At 43.0% G+C, this 20,711-nt stretch overlaps 2 protein-coding genes across 2 annotated transcripts; one reads left to right on the forward strand and one right to left on the reverse strand.

Moving 5' to 3' along the window:
• Positions 1–470: 470 nt before the first annotated feature.
• Positions 471–11,783, reverse strand: LOC306744560 (discoidin, CUB and LCCL domain-containing protein 1). The gene is made up of 15 exons (XM_079227228.1): positions 11,670–11,783; positions 8,616–8,837; positions 7,659–7,796; positions 6,601–6,652; positions 6,442–6,514; positions 6,147–6,280; positions 5,973–6,010; positions 5,470–5,652; positions 4,766–4,878; positions 4,496–4,673; positions 4,288–4,380; positions 4,052–4,145; positions 3,659–3,696; positions 3,464–3,571; positions 471–2,035 (listed from the first exon to the last, which is right to left on the reverse strand). Exons 1-15 carry the CDS (start codon positions 11,770–11,772, stop codon positions 1,593–1,595), a joined length of 2,010 nt encoding a protein of 669 aa, XP_079083354.1. The 5' UTR covers positions 11,773–11,783; the 3' UTR covers positions 471–1,592.
• A 2,267-nt stretch (positions 11,784–14,050) lies between these two features.
• Positions 14,051–20,472, forward strand: LOC306744674 (glucocorticoid modulatory element-binding protein 1-like; the record flags this gene model as incomplete). The annotated part of the gene is made up of 10 exons (XM_079227356.1): positions 14,051–14,190; positions 14,520–14,578; positions 14,740–14,861; positions 15,004–15,107; positions 15,646–15,830; positions 16,531–16,680; positions 18,250–18,387; positions 18,640–18,756; positions 18,837–19,343; positions 20,456–20,472. The coding sequence occupies exons 1-10, from the start codon at positions 14,066–14,068 to the stop codon at positions 20,470–20,472; spliced, it is 1,524 nt and encodes a 507-aa protein (XP_079083482.1). The 5' UTR covers positions 14,051–14,065.
• Positions 20,473–20,711: the final 239 nt, after the last annotated feature.

The raw sequence follows: 20,711 nt of genomic DNA on the forward strand, positions 1-20,711 counted from the left end.
AATACGCATGTGTACTTTTAATTACTCTGATTTCATGTTGATTTATGCGGCTCCTGTGGACAAAAGTGTTTCTTTTAGAAAGCCTCTCATTTCCCTGGGGTCTGCCCCGCTCTGTCCTGGTTCTAGGGCCTCCCTCCCCTCCAGCGGGCCCAGCCACACGGCCGAAGGAGTTTCTGGTGAACCCTGCATGATTTCATTTGTTTACGTGTGTGTGTGTGTGTGTGTGTGTGTGTGTGTGTGTGTGTGTGTGTGTGTGTGTGTGTGTGTGTGTGTGTGTGTGTGTGTGTGTGTGTGTGTGTGTGTGTGTGTGTGTGTATATGTATGGGTCATATAAAGGCATCAGTATTAAACCGTTTCATAGTTAAAAGTTGCTGACAGTAACTTTAAGTTTTGCTGTTTTCAGTTTGAAAGATTGTTGCTTCAGCACTATTTCTAGCTTAATAGTTCAGACTTAAGATTGGTTACCATTCTTCTATTTGTAAGGTCATCAATGATGCAGACTTGACTTACATTTTTTTTTTTTTAAATAACTTTTAACACCTTGCTTTTAATCACACACCAGGCCAACTTCAAGTATTTTTCTTAATACAGTTGTTTTATTGTGCCTTATTCAGCGAGGTCATCACTAATTGTGACACCAGAGGTTGTAAAAACATTTCTAGAAAGTTTTATTACAATTCGGGTCTTTTAGTAACACTTTCAGATATTATATAAACTTGTAATAGGGAAAAGTAAAAATGTCAATGTTCTTTTCCTCTTAGTGCGAACAACAGCAATGACATTTCAGTTTATTCAATTTAATCTGTTTATGACCTATATTAAGCGAAATTACGTTGCTGTGGCAAAAGTTTAACGAATAATTAGGCCACATTGTTTTTAATGATGGTTTGTGTCTTGCTCAAATCATAATCATGACTCCTTGCCTGTTGTGCCTTTCTGTGTTACACTAAAATACAATAATGTATGTAAAAACAATGTTTATTTGTATCTATGAATGTTATACATGGATGACAATTATCTGAGTGAGAACCAGCAGACAGTTACACAATACATACTGTTTAAAGCTCAAGAGAGCCACCTAGTGGTTATACAAAGGCATAGCAACAATCTGACCCACTTTGTTAAAGTGTACCATATATTTATATATTTTTTGTTTTAACAAGAAATGTTGAAATATACATTGTGAGGACATGTAACTTATTTAATCCACTTTTTGTTGTTTGCATTAACCTGTTAAATACATTGTATACATTGCTGTATGTATTTTCTGAAAGTGCAGCTTGTGATTAAACGTTTTCATAAACAGTCACTGAGGGGCAACTGAACCTGCATTTTCTTCGTGCATCACAGGATTCCACATCTGTGTGCATATGGCTCTCGGATCATTGTGCACAACTGAGTCGTGCACCCTCGTATTCGCATCGTGGTCAAAGTGACTAATCACCTTCTGGTACATCACTCACTGGAAGTTCAGCTCTGTCAGCATTAGTACTGTCCAGCTTAATGTCTTCCGTCCACTTGAGGTTTCTCCCAACACACATTGTAGCTCAAAAAAATCTTTTATTCTTCCTCCATGTCTGAGCTTGCTGCGATCACAAAGGCTCCTCATACGTGTGCTTCTGTAGTAAAGAGTCACATGACTTGGGCTCTGCATAGACCACGCTGATCGGCCTCGGGCCATTGGCATGTAGGGCAGGCGTGCAGTAGCCATTGGACAGCATCCTGTGCGAGGGGCAGTCGTACCGAGCGTGGCTGGACGCCGTCCTGGCTCCAGCGGCCGCTGCTGGTATCGGAGGTCCGTGCGCGTTGCTGTGAACGAGCCCCGTCAAAGTTTTTAGGACGGACTCGGGGGGCTGATCGCTGAATGGAGTGGCGTACTCGGGCTCAGGGGGAAGAGGCTCGGCGTACTCGGGCAGGTTGCCAGGAGTGTCATAATGGTTGAAGGCGAAGGGGGTGGTGTAGCCCTCATCCGAGGAGGGTCTGAATGTTGAGCCAACCTTCTGTCCAATGGCTGCGACGTCGGGCTCTGCATAGTCTGGAAGGAGACATAAATAGATTAGATTGTATTTCTATTAGTTTAAGATGCAACAGACGTTGGATATGGCATGGGTATCAGCTACAATCACCATCAAAAAAACAAACCAGCTACAGTTTAGTATTGAGCCAATGGTGCTGTCATTTCTGTAGATACTGTCAGCGCCAGACAACCAGCGGAGACTCCAGGAAGCCAGGCTCGCTGCTGCAGCCTTGTACAGTAAATATAACAGACAAGTGCTATCAATCTGCTCATGACACACTCCTGACAAAAATACATTTCTTCGGGAGTTTCCCCCTGCAAAATAAAGTTTCATTTAAAAACACCATCACCAACTATGACTGTTAAATAAGACAGGATAAAAGTAAACTCTTTAAAACCATATGATTACTTTGAAGTACCTTTTGTAATACTGTGATACACTTCTAAAGTCAGTGTCGGCCTTCCCAAGGGCAAGAATGAACCTCTCCGCACATTTCAAACAGGCATGTCAGAATCATTTAACTTTAGCTCTCTATCTTCAAGACTCAAAATGCATATTGGAAGGAAATATCAGGCATTTTATGAGCTTTAAAACATATTGGCGCATCCTACTAATACTCAAATACTCTGATATTCTTTGTATTCTTGAATGGGTATGAACAAAATCAACTGTATCACATGAACTCTTGCGAGAAGATTAGGCATGAACCTCAAATAGAAAGTCTAGCGAGAGGTTTTACACATTTTCACAATTTGTGAGTTCTAGACACAAACTCTTTTGGGATCAATTGCCTTTTTGCATCAGTTTCTGGGAAAATGCTTCTCATACTCGGCCAATGTTGAGCCCCCGCATGAGCTAGTTGGCCACCAACAACGTCTCCTCCAGTCATTCCACCAGACCCTCCACAGCTGAAGAGGCTGTGGTGTGGGAGGCCCAGACTTCACTGATGAGCCGAGCCCACAGGGAGCCCGAGAGCTATTTTAATTAGAAGGGCTTTGATTGTCTTTGCTTTGACCCCGCTGTCCTGTTTATCACTGGACCTCTCAGTGAAGGGCCCCCTTGCTGGGGGAGGGGACGGGGGAGTCAGAGAGAGGGGCTGGTGGTGATGGTGGGGAGGAGCGTAAGCTGAGCGCCCTTTATCAAGCTCCAATTAAAGGGTCTCTTTCAGCGAGGCTCCATGGACCAAAGAAAGGAATGCTTATACTGTGTCTGGGTGACGGGCTGAGCCGGGGGAAAGAATGGCCGGCCCATGGAGAGAGAGCTGTTTGCCTGTCAGGCCTGGCGTGAGCTGACCACTGAAGCCAGAGCCTGTCAGAGCAGGAAGGACGGAGGAGGGAAGGCCGAGCGCACCACTCGAGTTCGCTCAGTCAACTCGGCACGGACAAAGATCATAAGAGTCGTGATACAGAGGCACAGCAGTGAAACACGCTGCTGGGAGTTCTCACCATTAAGAGGAGGACTAGGTAGAGCATCGTGGACATTTCGCTCCAGAGGGTAAGAGATGAGCTCCGATTGTGGGCACGAGAGACTCTTCGCCTGGAAGCTCTGACAACCTACTTGACACAGCAGAAACACATCGTCAGGCTTTTTAAGGGAGGATTGAAAAATAGTGGAAAACGGTCAAAGAGCACTTGACTTACTTGTGGGTAAGGAGTACTTCATTTGTGACTCTTTTTTCCTACGCGGAGAAGGAGATGAACACAAAGAATCTAAGTATTGCACAATACAGTTTCAGCTCAACACAGTGTGCCGGGACTCCTGGAGCGTCCCCATTAACGCTGAAGCAGTTAGTCAGGCGACAGATTAAATGACAATTTATTTCAATCACTGATTCATTGGTTCAGTTATTTTTCAAGCAAAACTATTTTTTTTTTTTTTAATTGTAATAAATTGAAAAAACAATCAGCAGATGAATCAATAATTACCTATAAAGTAATGATGCATTAATAAAATAACATTTGATATACTATGACATTATTCCATGAGTTAAGAATCTATTTCAGTTAGAGTGTGTGCAAAATAAATAAAAGTACCTTCTCTTCCACCAGACTCCAGCCAACAAACAGCTAGCGCACATTATCAGCCCCAGGACCACGCCCACTGCCACTATCACGGGCTGACTGGAGCCTACAGGAACGCAAATGTCCGAGTCAGTAATCAGTTGTCCAAGTGGGAGCAACGTTGAGTGTAAAAGAAGAATACGTAAACATTATTGTGACTGATCTGACATGAATTCGTCCTGTGAAATTAGAGTGATACAAGTACACACTCAGTCTCGTCTCCACTAGCACGGGGCCGTCTGTGGGGGTCGGGGTGGGGCTGGGCCGCGGGGTCCCCATGTTAACTTTGATGGCTGGAGATTCTGTTGGACAAGCAGGACAGGACATCGCAACATCAGTACAGCCACAAACTCACTGCTAGACAGATCTGGTTAACGTTTTAAGTCGATTCCCAGGAGAAGTAGTGGCAATACCCACCACCGGCCGCTGAGCGTGACCTTGGTGTGACCTTGGCAACAGGACAGCCCAGGACTTGCACCTGAGCTGAAGCCCGGCCATGCCAGCTCAGTGGCTGTATCCGTACAAACCGAGCCGCCACAGGGGGGGAAAAGCTGTTGAGGACCCTGAGGTGTCCGTCAGTATAGGCCTGGAACACCTGGGGGCCAAAACAGCAGAGTTACTTATTCACAGAGACTCAGTGGGCTCTGGTGCTCAGGTGAACCTCAGTGGATATGGCACCATGCAAACCTTTTTTTCTTTGCCGAGAGCACCTTTGTAAAGCTTCCAGGTTTTTCTGTCTTTGCTGAAAAAAAGACTGAAGGATTCTATGTAGTGGTCGTTTGATCCCGTTGTTATTATTCCTGGAAAAAGTAATAATACAGTAAGACACTTTGTGGAAATTTGGTAGAACAATTTTACCCAAGTTAAACATATAAAGGATAAGTCTGATGATGTAGTTTTCTAAAATCGTCAATAAATTGCACAAAAAGACCAAATGTGTTGGGTCACCTCATTACTTTTTGACACCCTGTTGATTCCGAGCTCATCGGTTCTTACTGAAGAAGTGAATCTTTAAAACCAGGTCAATAATTTCCAGCAAACGTTACTCAAACAGCAGTACATTTGTTGGGGAATATTTTCAGTGGATTAATACACATTTGGTGTGCTAACGAGTATTTTTGGCAGGATGAAGCAGGCATTTATATGTGGGATTGACTCATAATTAATTAGTGTGGCCATGTTTATCTTAATTAGTGCAACTCACTGATGTGTTTTTAATAGAGGTCAGTATCACACACACACACACACACACACACACACGGTCTTTCGTGAAATCTTTTGGCAATAAAAACAATACAGAAGACTCATTCTTTACACAGCGACATTAAAGTGTAGTACATGTTTTCAAATGCACATATGTTGCACACATATTCTATTTTCAACATGTTTACCTGTGATAGTGCTTCTATCGCTCAGCCCCAGCTCCACCCACGGGTTCAGATCATTACCGTCTGCAGCCCAGGGCAGGAACTCGTGGCTAGACTCCATGTTTCTGGAGGACCAGAACGTGTTGTGCTCTTTATCCCACAAAGATGAGGCATTTAACCCAGAAACTCTCAGGATGTTGTTGCAGTCTGTTTGGGGACCAAACATACTGTTTTTATAGACAACTACATGAGCCACTTGACTACAGACCATGTACGCGTCACTGCAGAGCTTGCAATGAATCATCATGATATTCATTTTTTACGTTATAGTGAAATGAGTGGAAGCTAATGGATGTCAGGAAGATGGCAAAATATTGCTTTTATAAAATTCACAAACACCACGCCATGAGAAAAGAACAACGGGAATGTAAATAATGTTCTGCTTGTAATAAATGGGTTAAAACATGTAAAAACTCTGATATGCCTCATGAAATATTAACATGATAAATGTAACTTCTTGGCCATACCTTGTCTGAAGAGCAGCTTCTTTTCAGATAATGATCCCCTGTCAAAAGAGAACCGTTAAAAAAAGGTCAGCGCATTGACATCAAATAAAATAGAAATTAATTTGGGGCTCAACGACAGCCCCCCCATCACATTAATGTGATCTCTCATTTCAAGTACAATAACAGCAGACACACATTTTTGAAAGGATTCCATTGGCAAAGGTGGATTCATAAAGTGTGAGACTTCTCCAACGGTTCACAGTAACACGACCTCCCAGACTATCGGATGCAGCTCCAGCATGGACTGCAGACTTGCACAGGACTGAGGTCTGTAACAGAGGAGACACACGGAGCGCTTTCAGGCAGGAAGTCCAAAGCTTGGAACGGATGCGCTGTATACTCTATGCGCTGCATTATTTTCCGAAACGCCAGAAGGTGTACAAACGAGTATAAACTAAGCTTAAAAAAGAAAGAAAAGTGGTTTACTTACATCTCTGTAACCCTGTTCAGAGTTTCCCCAAACATCCCCGGTAACATTCTTGCAACCAGCAGGGCAGTACACACTGAGAAACAGCGGAAATACATGTGAGAAACACTTTATTCTCGAATAAAGAATCTATTATGGGGAATGTGGAGGTCAACCACTCACCTCAAAAGCTGCGAGCTCGAATGAGATCCTCGTTGTAAACAAGAGATGAGCTCTAGAACAACAAAACAGACGGACATGCATTCAAATAAACACTCCTGAGAACTACTTCAAACTTTCTTGAATACGTGTTGGTGGACTTGAATAGAATGGTGTGGGACCCAGTGACTCAGGCTTATATAATACCCCCCAGGCACACACCGATTCTGTGTGCGATGGTCTAGCATGCTCCACATGTGCTGTATTAGGGGGTAAGCGGTCATCGCTGTAGATGTGACTAAGCCCTTTGTTACTGTGACTTTGAGTACAGTGAATGGTCCTCGTGTGGTCGCGATTAACAGACAGTGGTTTGTATGTCTGGACATGGGATCAGCTCCAGACACTGACGGGGTTTCATAAACAACTCGGGTAAAAAACAGGAAACTATGATATATACTGTACAGTACGGATTACTTCACCCAGAGAAAAAGTAAATTATCTCTAAGTATAGACTAGCATTCAGACCAAACTAGTCCACATGGTTATTAGAATGGTACGCGGGAGGAACAGGAACCATTGTATCATTTTTGTGATTTAATCTGTACAATCCAGAAACGTGTATGTGTGCACGTTACTCCCCAGAGAGAGTTAGATTTTGAAGGTTTAATAACTGCTCAATCAACAAGGTTCCAACAAACCCGGGATGGCAGTGGTTAACGGGCGAGGGAAGAGGAGGGGGAGGGAGAAAGAGCTCCGGCCTCTCGGAGCGACAGACTGAAGCCCGAGGCCTCCCTCCATTCAGCCGGAGAGAGAAGGAGTCTCACTCCGGCTTTCTGCGCAAACACGCCAGAGCAAAGATAGCGATGGAGGATGAATGCCAATAAGAAGTGACTCATACACTCGCAACCACACACACACACACACACACACACGAGGGCAAATATTCACACAGACGGTGGTGTTAGAAGTGCACTAGTGTGAACTTGTAAATGAGTAAAATTCAGATATTGAACTGAGCACGGCGCTCCGTGCTGAGCTACAACGTTCAGATACTTATTGAGCACCAGTCACAGATCTCTTACCTGGATACTGATCTGTGGCGTACGACAGTAGAAACCCTCGTCCGGAGCGGTGCGGGCCCGACGTGAACGTTACCGTCACTTCATTGCTTCTTAGTGTCACATTCTTCTGTGATGCATCAAGCTTCCCACACACTGGGCCTAAGGACACGCAGACCCACAAACTACATTTGTAAAAGCACAGATACAAGTTGTTTTCTGGCACCACGGTGCTGCAGAAACAGCAAGTGACATTATTGAAGAATGAAATATATCGTCGGTCCCTTATCAGCATTTATCAAGAGCTGTAACTCTGTTACGTTGTTCATTCTGTACACATGGCATCTGTTGCTTCTGTCCATCCGGGGAGAGGAATCCTCCTCTGTTGCTCTCCTGAAGGTTTCTTCCTTTTTTTTCCCCTGTGAAAGGGTTTTTTCTATTTTTTGGGGAGTTTTTTCTGATCCGATGTGAGGTCCTGGGACAGGGATGTCGTACGTGTACAGATTGTAAAGCCCTCTGAGGCAAATTTGTAATTTGTGATTTTGGGCTATACTAAATAAACTGAATTGAATGTAGACGGTTTAAGTCAGTCTTACTCCACTAGTGTTTTCCTGTCGCACAGACAACTGACATCACAATCGTGAGCCAGGTTCTGAGGAATCCGATAGTAAACACTAACGGCAGGAAGGAATATTTCTCTCTCCGTCATTTGGTGTCTTGTCAACGTACTATGCCGTCAAGACACGACCTGATTCACCTGGTTGGAGAACGTTGCAAAATCGGGGTTCTGTCAATGTGCCAAAGCAACGGCACGCCTCGTGCGTATTCCATAACCATGGCTGAGAGAGCGTCAGCAATGACGTGGAACATTAATACTCTATCAGCAGGCATCGCAAAAAGGAGACCAGAGAGCACTTCTGTAATGTCTCAGTGATCACACAGAAACCTGAGATGTTTAAAAAAATAATAACTCAAGCTTACCCAGACTGGGTTCTCCGTTCTTGTCTGCGATCACTAGAGAGCCGTTCCTGCAGTCCGGACTGCTCTCGATGTCGAAATCCCCAAACAGCAGGCGCAGCGTTCGGCCCTCCGGCACGCGAAGCCTCCACGTGCACCAGCGGTTGCTGGGGTAGGTCCCGGGATAGTTCTGAGAGGCCAATGTGCCGGACTCTGTGCCCAGCGACGAATGTCCACAGCCATTTCCTGAAATGATACAAGTACGAGAGGGAGTCTGTGATGGGGGGAAAAGAGGTCAGTTCATAAGGTAGAGCCAATTCGGACATGTTTAGGGACAGTTCATTCCAAAATGAGACGCCGACTCATTGGTCATGAAAAAATGGCTGCCGGAACTGAAGTAAAGGATCATTCTTCATGTTTAGTGTCAATACCTTCATCACAAAAATGTTTTTTTTAAAAGAAACATTTTCTCTTTTATACCGTCGCAAAATACTACTGATAATACATACTAATGTAATAGACTGAATTTGAGTGCAGCCCTTGTACATTGTCAAAAATCCCTTCTGACAGTGTACAAGGGCTGCACTTAATGCTTATTATTATTATTATTATTATTATGGATTCCTCTTGTTTTCTCAGTCAATCATTTGGTTATTCAAAATGTTAAAGAATAGTGAAAAATGGCCCAATTTATATTGACATAACTTGTTAAATCTACAGTTCAAAACCCAAAAGTTTTCACTTGTATTTTATAGAAGACTAAAGAAACCAGCAAACATTCACAACCGACAAACTTTAAGTAGGGAATTATGGGTATTTTTCTTCCATCCTTATTGACGTGACTTAAAATAATTAACCGATTACCAAAGGTCTCGCCTATTAATAATCTGTTAATAAACTAATTTATGAACCGTGCGATTGCTTCATCTCTTCAGTGCAATATCAGTTCTGTTAACTAATAACTAATAAGGTTCACTTTCTGAAACTCGTATTAGGCAAAGAGTTATAAGCTGACTAAGATCACATAACCGCAGACAGTTTGCTCATTAATTCTCTCACTAAATACACAGAATATTAAAGGGCTTTGTTAACGCAGCATTTCCGGACAGATGAGTAATCGGTCTCTTCTGAACATGCACAGCGTGTTTATACTCTTCTGATCATAACAGTGAGATGACACAACTGTCTGTGGCTCCACACACACACACACACACACACACACACACACACACACACACACACACACACTTACACACCGTGACCTGCACACTGGATATATTGCAAAAGATACTCTTCTAAGAATAAATACAAAACCTTTTCAAACTGCATTTAAAGATATGCTGTTCTTGACCTCGACAGAAAAAGGCGAGCAAATAGATCAAAAGGTCTTTTATTTATTTGAATGTTGATTCATTACATCCTCTGACCTGCGGTTGCTGTGACTAATACTTTAATGGGAACGGAACACACAAATATTTAGATCCTATAGCATCCCTGTGTGTCACAGACGAGAAGTCAATTCCCAGAGTGGTCATACGGAGAGATAAGTGCTGAGGGGGCGGTGGGCTCAAAACCGACCCCCTGGAAAAAAGTCAAGTAATGACGTGTTCCAAGAATGGTCAAAACATGAAGAAGGCGCCAAGGTCCATCCGAGCCTACGCACCATCCATGTCCTCGTCTTCCTTATAAGGCTCCTGCAGATGTGTTGAGGGGAAACAGGAGGATAACCTTCCGCTCACCCCGTGTCACACACACATCCTGCCTCACACCAAACCCTTCGCCCGCTTCCCGACAGCTCCTCGGCTCCTCGTACCGTGACCCTTTGGATGTTATTGCCCCTCCTCGAGTCCCTGAAGGACTTCCCTGGAAATGCCACAGCGACACAGTGGAACCGTAGGGCAACAGAGCGTGGATCTGTCACCTTCCGGTGGGAGGCCACAGAGGCCGCGGAGGTTCTGGGTGGCCGGTAATCTCCCCCCTGCTCACTGAACCATTCTGTCTCCAGGACAATCTGTTTCTAGTTTCATATAAAGGAGGGGGGGGGGGTGTATGCGTTTGGCTTGTTCTGACCAGTTTGGAACATTTAGAAGGTGAATTACAGACGACTGGATAGCAGACAGTCAATCTAAAAGCAGCCCCGCAACATTGTTTTCCCACCCGAGGCTTTGCTGGCAGGTCTTTACAGGTCCACACTGGCAGACACCGGGATGTTCACCTGTGCTACCTGTCACTGCGTTGCCTTATCCTGTCTAGTGTGTCGATCACAACTTAACAAGAATGTTTCAATACCATTTGGCTGAAATGTTTACCCCCACACACCTGGGCCTCCCGCCAGAGCTCTTTGCATACTTGCCAGAAATAATAGAAAGAAAATGTGATTCAGAATAAGTAATTGACCCTGGGCTTAATCATCATCCGGTGTGAGGAAACCAAAGCTTAAGATACAGACACAAAGCAACAAAAAAAACATGTGCGGTATGGCTCAGTCACAGTCTGCAGGGCAGTGCATTGCTTTTCTATTTGCCTGTGTGTGTGTGCGTGTGCGTGTGTGTGTGTGTGTGTGCAAAAACAACCTGTGGTAAAGGTTTGCTGCTGGCTGGGATCAGCAGGTAAACATGCACAAGAGAAGAGTATGTAAAGAATGCTCCCATGACATCATTTCATTTTGACATACTGTATTTTACCACTGACCTAAACAAATATAATATAGTAAGTTTCTCATAGTGCATAACATACAAGTAGAACCACGTTGACTCCTTGTGCATTACAATCCCAGGTGATGGTGACACCAGTTAACACATGTTAAACGTGTTGCTAGGCAGGATGAGAAGGTTTATTAACATTTGTCACACTTCTGCCACTTTTAAACTATGTCGCAACACACCATTGAGTTCAACTAGCTGTGACTCTGTTATTGGCTCTTCGTAACCAGGAGTAGTGGCGTTTTGAAATAGTAATAACTTCTACTATGCAGGAAACCGACTGACAAGACGTTTGAAATAAAAAAAACCTCGCGTCACATCTTATCTTATCAGAAGCGTCAACCATGAAAAAAAGAATGGCTTTTTTTTTTCTCACCCTCCTGGCCGTCAACACCTCCGGAACAGACGCTGAAAGTGACCCAGAAAACGGCAATAAGAGACTTCACAGCATCTCGGATGTTTTCAGACTTTGAAAGCATGATTTTCCAAAGCGCTGCGTGAGAGAGTAAGGTGCGAGCCTCGATGGCTCGAGCTGCTGGCCGCAGTAAAAAAAAAAAAAAAAGTTGTGGGACGAAGTACTTGGTATTTACTTATTGGCCACGAGACGTGAGCTCGCCCTCCCATTGGTTCTCCGTGAGTGCCAATCAGAGAATCACAAGCGTTCCATTCCCAAATAGGGGAGGGCCGATTTGTAGGTGTGGGCTGATCTGAGACCAGTCGTTTGGCTGTGTTACTAATGATTTACTCTCGTTTGCTAATATGGCAACACTGAACCTGGATTTCAGATCGCCATGCTTGTCTGTAAAAGCTAGAAATGTATTTATTGGCTATTATTTTTTATGGCTATTTATTTCAAAAGCCAATATGGTTCCAACCAACTTGTGAACTATCACTTCAATAGTTTAAATAATACTTTAATTTACTTTATATACACTGTATATACTTGCATTTTTTTATTATTTAATTTTCTTAAATTAATATGTTCTGCTCTGCTATTTTATTGTGTATATTGAGTATTTCCCCTACTTCATATTTTGATGTTTACTATGTAACTTGCTTGCTGCTACCACAAACAAATTGAATAAAGTATTTATCTATCGCATTACAAGTGCAAAGCCTGCCACCTGCTGGTGAGATACAGGCAACAACAAAAACACAACACTATTTTCCAACTGTTTTGAACAGCTTGTATTGCGTGACAAAACCAACAACATTATGCCACACAAGTGGCAACTAAAACAAGTGCAGTTGAGTCTAAAACCCCACCAAGAGGGATCTGTCATTTAAACACATATTATTATTAGCGGCTTCTTTTTGGGGTTTAAAAAAACCTAAATGTTTCTGAAGCTTGGGCTCTCCCAGCATATGCGGCCCCAGAGCTCAAACCGAGCCACGCCGCGCCGCGCGCTCGCACTCACGAGCCGTTTGACCGATTTACACATCGCGTGCGAACTCGGCGCTTCTCGTGACAGCGGGACAGATGCTTCTCAGGCGAACGCTGCTCTGCAGGAAGTGTAGCGAGGCAGCACGGCGCATGCGCGGTGTCTCTCTGACGAGCCAGAGGATGAACTACCCCCTGCTGTAAAACGGTAAGCGCAACTATGACAATATTATTTAAAGTAGCAAGTAGAGTGTGTTAAAAGAGTTTTTAGGGTTTGTTTGTGCACGCGCTCTGAGGACAGGAGCGCGCGCCGTCGTCTTGGGCCGGGCTGTGCGTGCTGCCGCGCCGACGGACGTCAGCTTGAGTGGGTGAAGGAGGGTGAAAAAGGCACGCAACTGTCCGTGGAGGAGTTGATCCAACAAGGGCCACTTGACACAGGGTGCGATATGTTGATCTATTCATTGCAGTGTGCTCTTCAGTGCATGGAGAGGTTGTTTGTTTTGTTTCTTTAGCGTGGAGTTAACCTAAAAGATAGTTTGTTCATCTCTCCTCCATTCCTCTCTGTGCTGTTGATTTGGTCGTCCGGTGCTGCTGCCTGTGTAGGACTGAGAGAATATTATGAGCAGAATCATACTGGAATTAATGCAGTAACAGTTTATGAAGTATTGTTCTGTATTTGAGGAATATACATTTCTTTTCTTTTTTTTACGGCAATTCATCTGACCATATAGAAAGTAGCCCAGTGGACACTTTAATAACATTTGACCCATTTACAATTAGTGTATCTATATAGACAGTAATTGAAAACCTTACTTTAATTTAATAGCCTTTTTCAGAAGTGGTGTCGGATTAACTATATAGCCTACTTAACATTATGACAGCAGACATTAAGAAATAACTAGGATTTAATGATTGCTTTATATGATTTGTAAACAATACTCCTGCAGATTATTTTTGTTCAACAGGTCTTTTATTGGTGGCCATAAACACAGAGCTAATATTATTTGAGTTGAGAATTGCCCTCTAAAGAAAACATTAATTCCCACTGTAGCTATTACATTGCTTCACCATTTGTAGAATGATGGCCTTATAACCCAGGTTTTTAGTAAAAACTGTATAAGCCTTTGTCCCATCATCTAGGATATTAATGTGTATTCTCAACAGCAAGATAGGAAGCAAGGCCGGTCCATTTGAGGATTATGCCATTTTAAGCCCAGTAGGGATTCATTTCTATGATAGTTGCATGCCAGAAAAGACTGTTGGGGGAGGCTTCCTTTGACTTGTTGTGTGCATTAACCAGCATCACTGCATGCCCGTGTGTGTGTGTGCGTGATCTGGATGTTAACATGCGTGCGCGGCCCTCTCTGCGTGCAGCTCTGTGGGGAGTGAGGATGGCGGCGGCTGAGGTCACCGTGTCTTCAGGGGATCTCATGACGCTGAAGGAGGAGGAAGGGGACTCCAGTGGCATCAACCATAAGACTCGAGTCATCCTGCACCTGCAGCCCATCCTGCACGGGTAACGTCATGGCCTATGTCATTAAAGGGCTAGTTCGATGTTTTGCTTTGAGCCACAACAGAGACGTGCATTAAAACATATAGACATATTTGCATCAGGATAATATTTTAAGAATATCTTATGACATTTGTTTTGACATCAATGCTGCTCGTATTCAGTTTAATGAAGGCTTGAATAAAAAAATATGATGGTTAGCATTTACATTTCCAAAAGCTCAGATATGCAGTAGTTATTCGCATATATTTGCTGTTAAAATCTGAAATATTTAACTCTCAACTCGCATGAAATCCATATTACCTTGATTGTGCAAACTTTGTCGCCCTCTGCAGGATGCATGATGCCATTGCTGACACTGGCACTACAGTCTTGGCCATAGAGACACATCATGGTACGTGACTGCTGACATTAAACTACAACAGGAAAGTGTTCCTGTGAATGATGTGACTGAAGCAATCATATTGTGTTGAGACAGAATATGTACTCATACTTTGACCTTATGCTTTGCTGTTGAGTGTATAACACGGTTTTTTTTGGGCTTGTGATTGTTAGAAAACAGTAAAGCAGAAGGAGAGGAGATTGAGTATGGCTACCCCATTACTTGTGGAGACAGCAGAGCGGTTCTACTATTTAAGAAGTTTGTGTGTCCTGGAATCAACGTCAGATGTGTCAAAGTAAGTTGACATAGTTAAACCTCCGTCACTTAACCAGACATGATAATCTTCACATGTGTCTCTGCTATATCCGTCGTATTCTCCTCTCTGCATACTTTTAACCGCTTTTATAAACACACACTGTGTTCTTCTTCTCTTACAGTTCAATGACCAGCTCATCAGTCCCAAGCAGTTTGTACATCTGGCAGGGAAAGCCACTCTGAAGGACTGGAAAAGGGCCATCAGACTGGGAGGGGTAATGCTCAGGTAGACGTGTGAAAATCAAACAAAAACACTATTTTTCTGTCTGTCCCGCTCCTCCGAGCTGCTGACTGATGCTCGCTGTAAATCTGCACAACCTTTAATTACTTTGTTGCATCGGGGTTAAAGTGTCAGACTTGAAGTACCTCAATATAATGAAGTCAACAACGTATCTCATTCATATAATTTGCACTTGTGTCGAGTCTGTCTGTGCCGGGGTTTGCCAAGACATTCCAGAGGTAGTCTGTAACGAGCATTATTACGATCGCAGGATCAAATAACACGCAAGCAAGCTGCTGAATGAGACTTCTCACTCTTGTATCGTGTTTGTACTTGTTCTTGGCGTTACTGTGAGTCAATATATACCGACTCAATTAGCCAATATCTGCCCTTGTGATATTTATTGCTCCAGAGGTCACATCAATGGGCTTTGTGTCAAACAAACCTCTGGGAAGCTATATCGGGATTGTTTAACAAATTCGATCCCCACTTCTCTTGGATACTTTGTAGTGTTCTTTTAACTTTGTTTCTTTTCCCCTCGCAGGAAAATGATGGACTCCGGCCAGATAGATTTCTACCAGCATGGCACCGTGTGCAGCAACACCTGCCGCAGCACTAAATTTGATGTGCTGATCAACAGCACGCGGCTTCCTTCGGGGACTTCAGTGCAGCCGAGCTCGTCATGTCTGACTCTTGACCTTGTTGGAGGACAGGGGCCTCCTCCGACAGGTAGATTTCAGTTGGCATTTTCAGTTTGACATTTTTTTCTCTCCCACATATGCTTGGGCTGCTGTTTTTTCATTGTTATTGTAGCGGCGGTCCGTCTGCATTAAGCTGCAGACACGGTGAGTTCCTTTTTCGTGCGCGAATGACAGGAGATCAAATAAATCACACGGTAGAAAAACGATATGCTCCCATGCCTAATGCAGCTCTTTGTTTTGCAGCTGCTGCCGCCATGACGTCATTAAATCATGAAGAGGAAGCGTCAATTATTAACAGAAATGTCTTTTAATATATTTTACGTATCTTAGTTCCTACACAATGAGCATAATTCAGAAAGTAAAGTATTAATATTCCTGAAATTCCAATTCACCAACATATACACTAGTTATGATTGATATGATTCAAACAAAAACTTTTAAGCCACGTGGATATGATTTATCCTCAGCAATGTAACAAGAATGGTCATATCTGACACATGCTGTTGGAGCTCAAGCACAATAAGGAATTAGTAAATGAGCTAAACATTAAGAGCAGTCGGATACCGTTTGATAAACACACCGGTTTCTTTACTGAGCAACCACTGCACAGAACAGTGGAGGGGAAAAACAGTTGGTTTTCCTTGGCAGTCTTCCCTCTGCCGACTCATGTTCAATGGTAATGTTTCTGCTCTCTATTTACAGTGTAACCTGTTTTGTAGCAATTGCAGGTGAGGCTGTGCATGAGGCAGCAGAGGTGGAGGAGCCTTTGGAGAAGAAGTTCAGTGCATCAGCTCAGTGCAGCTCTTGTCCAGCCCGGGATGCAAATTGCACAACAGTCAACGGACACGGTGCAAAGAGAAAGAGGGGTGACACACCTGGTAAGGATAAGGAAAGGATGCAAGGGTGCATGTTAAACAACCTGAACACGATGTGGAGAAAATCTAATCTCAGAAATGGACTGGCTTACTGACAAATACTCAACTATGAAGGCTGAACCCTTAACTTTTTTGGGACGTTACGTATGAAGACAGTATTATTTAGTATTCATCGCATAATGTGATACTACTCGCCTGCAGTGCGTAGTGGGAACATGTTGGGTTTAAAAGCCTTGTAACCTAGTGGTATACTGCAGTTTTGTACTGGCACGTGGACGTCACGTTATAACCGCCACTGTGAACTCAGTGAAGTTGCATTTACTTCTGGTATTAACCTCTTTGTCAGCAGAGCAAGGGCAATGTCCTGCAGGTAAATTTGGAAAGTTTATTAGACATCTCTGTATTATTGGAGGAGACACAGGTTCAGTCCACTGACCTTCAGTCCTCCAGAGGCCATTTGCAACAACCCAGGTGGATACGAAATGTAAAATGATGAGGAAAAGAAAGGAAACATTCCGATTCAAATTTCAACCACAATGCATGAATAATAAATGGCAAAACAATGACGACTGTGAATATTAACATCAGTCCGTCGGCCCCTTGTGTCTCTTGCAGCCACTGCTGCTTGACACCTCTGATGCATTGAGCCAATGAAACCTCTGAATCTGCAGTTGTGGGACGCTCTGTCATTCCTGCAGACTGACCTTAAAAAGTTGCTTACCACTAAAAAGCAGAGAGTCACATCCCTTTATATTACCACCGACGCCATCTGACATTTTAAAGTGCGGCTTTTTCTTGCAGAGACCTTAGCTTTGATTTAAGGGCTTCTAAAGGTGACCTGATTAGACATTGTTCCAGCTGGACCCCAGTAGGTAAAATAGCCTCACTTGCATGTCACAAGGCTTAAAACAAATGGACAACTCTTAGGAAATGTACTCAGCCTAAAACTACTCTACTCTATCTCCAGAAATGCACTTATTTCCATTAGTGTACATTCCCGAGATGGAGAAATATATGAATTTAGCTTTAGATAGCTGTAAATGGAATTCGGAATATTTTTCCTGGGCATATTGCATTTATCTTGACAGATAGTTAAGCTAACGTGAAAGTGGAAGCATTTCTTTCAAGATAGGATATCAAGCACCTCTGACATTTTATCACTCTAATACACTCAACTTCTATTCGGTTCAGTTTTGTACGGATCCTCAGTAATTTCCCCTCATATTCCTGCTCCTTCATTTCTACCCACCTCACCTATTTAACACCCTCTCTTCAAGTGTTGCACCCTTCCCATTTTCTTTATCCCGTTATATCTTTTTTCTTTGCTTCTCCAACCCCGACACTTCATCTCATTAATCCTACCTTTCCTATTTCGTTTGCTTTGCCTTTTCTGCCCGTTGTGTAATATCTCTTTCGCTGTCCAACGCCACAGCTCACATGCACAAATCACCTCTGCAAATCCACTTTCTCTTTTTAGTCTCTGTGGCTTTAGACATTATTATATGAAAAGACAAACACACAAAGAGTTCACTACATATCATAATAATGTCCCACCTAATTGACCTTATCTAGATGGAGTACTGAGCCTGTGGAGGGGCGTGGCCGACTCTGGGCTGATGGGGGAGGTCCTGTCAAGTCTCCAGACTGAATTATTAGCCACTCTTAAAGGAGTGGAGGTTCGCAGTGAGAAGGCCAGCCTGCAGGAGACAGGTGAGGGCTAACCACTGGATTGTGCAAATAATTGCTTTACATTGAGTACAATGTCAGTCAAGTTAAAAAAAAAAGTAAAGTAAATCAGATTATATAATGATTTTTAATAAAGGCTACACCAGCTAAATCTAGATTAAGAGGGAAATTCATGGACATTGATTTTCTTTCTTCAAAAAGTGGTTTGGAAGTGCTGTGGACGATCGTATTAATCGTTGTAGCTGACTTATGATGATTTTTTGTTTGTTTTGTCAGATGCCGTCATACTTAATTCCCTGTGTAAGATGTTTGGCCTTTTAGACTCAGTGAAGCGAGCTCTGGACCTGAAGCGCAGCCAGGATGAAGAGAACAAAATCCATAACAATGTGTATGGTGAGATGCTGCAGGCACCGCATGCTACACACAGTGGAATGCCAGTGAATTATACTGACAAATATCCTGTTTTTCCTCAGTGTCGGAAGAGATTTTGGAGGAGCGGAGTAGACCTGGTTGTGATGAAAGCACCTCCTACAAAACTCTGTCCTTGAAACACCTCCGACCTCATCGCCACAGCCCGTCAAACAGCCAGCTGCACAACTTGCTGTCCCCTGGCAGAACAAGGCTGCCCCCCCAGCCGCTCTCTGTTTCCGGTTTATCTGCTGCCGCTTACGCTCAGCTCACCTTCAACCCTCAGCTCTTCACCCATTTCTCTGCCTCCACCGTCCAGCGTCACCATATCAGAGCTGGCAGGGCGGACAGGGGCGGCCATGACGCCCCGCTGAAGAGGGAGCAGCTTTGCAGGCTGGTCCAGGAGGGCGTGGAGGGAGAGGACACCTTAGAAACCCACAAAGAGCTTGGACAGAGGACTGTTAAGTATCAAGAAGTCCCTCGCCGTAGAAGTGAGGAAGGAGAGGAGACGGAGGGCTTGTATGTTATTGACAAGGTGGTTAGAGGAAGAAAGGCGTCAAAGAAACATAAAAGTAAGTTAGGGAGAGAAACAATTTTCAAAGGGATGCTGGACTAAGTAAGGGACTGTGCCTGAGACCAGAATATGTTTGTCAAACTGTACTGTGTAAATACTGCGCTTGTGGTTCTTGCACAGAGGCTGGAAATGACCCATTCAAGAAGAGCTTTTTAGTCATGCGTTTCTAACATGTTACTCAAAACACATGATGAGTCAATTCATTGATTATTCAACCAAAAGGAAATTCATTGTCCACAATTTTAATAGCTGAAGTAATTTTCTATGAAATAATCCCCAAAATTCACTTGGGCCAGCTTCTGAAAAGTGAATATTTTCTTACCTTTGGGTTTTGGACTGTTGGTCAAACAGAATTTGCAGTATTTTGTAATATGAAGCTGTTACTTTAGGATCCGGTCAATTGCAACGGGCCTTGTTTTGACTATTTTATAGAATAGAAGTCTAATTGATTATGAAAATAATGATTAGTTGAGGTCCTAAAACGCAACTTATTTGTCTACTGAATATAGTTTTAGGAACAGTACTTTGTGTTAGTATTTATAAACTTAGTTAAGGTAAAACATCCATTATCACAATGCCTCTGAGATGTCTGTAAATATAATATTTGGTTCTATTTATGATATTTGATGATAATATTGTCCCTCGTCTAACAGCAACTTTTACAGGTCTTTGTGAAAATGTTTTTCTCATACTTTTATAACTAATTTACAATGCTATTTGCAATTGAACATTGGTGTGGGTTACACTTGTGAATTGAATTTGATAGAGTTCTTACATAATCTTATTTCACTTTCCCATTTCTCGATTGAAGAAAAAACATAGGACAGGACATAAATACGTAATGCACATGAGAGTGAGACGAGAGAGACAAATGGTCTAAAATGACTTTGTAACATAATGATCATATTCAAAATAAAAACCTTTATGTTTGATATTTTATCAGAAGCAGCTTCTTGATAAGAATTGTAAAACGCTGGTGTTGACTGACTTTGTGAGCATACAGAAGGAAGAGTGCTCACTGCAGGAAGCCAATATATTAGACATGCAGATGGATTTGTTTTGTTTGTTCTTCCACTGACTCACATATCACACTCCTCATCTTTCTCACAGGATCAGCCATCCCCTGATGTGAATCCCTTTTACTTTGATTCCATTCATAAACGGTCAAAGGGTATTCCAACAGCTGTCCTGTAACGGACAGTGATGGTTTGATAGCCAGCCTTTGACAACGTCCCTCAGAACTAATAATATGTTATTATAAATTCTGCCTGTGCAGATGCAGTTGTTTGGGAGGGGTCATGAGTGGCCGCTGCTGAAATACTCGAAAAAATGACTTTCAGCAGCTGTTAGCATCATGCTGACATCT

The sequence above is a fragment of the Taurulus bubalis genome (genome assembly GCF_910589615.1).
Source record: "Taurulus bubalis genome assembly, chromosome: 12".
Lineage (NCBI taxonomy): Eukaryota > Metazoa > Chordata > Actinopteri > Perciformes > Cottidae > Taurulus > Taurulus bubalis.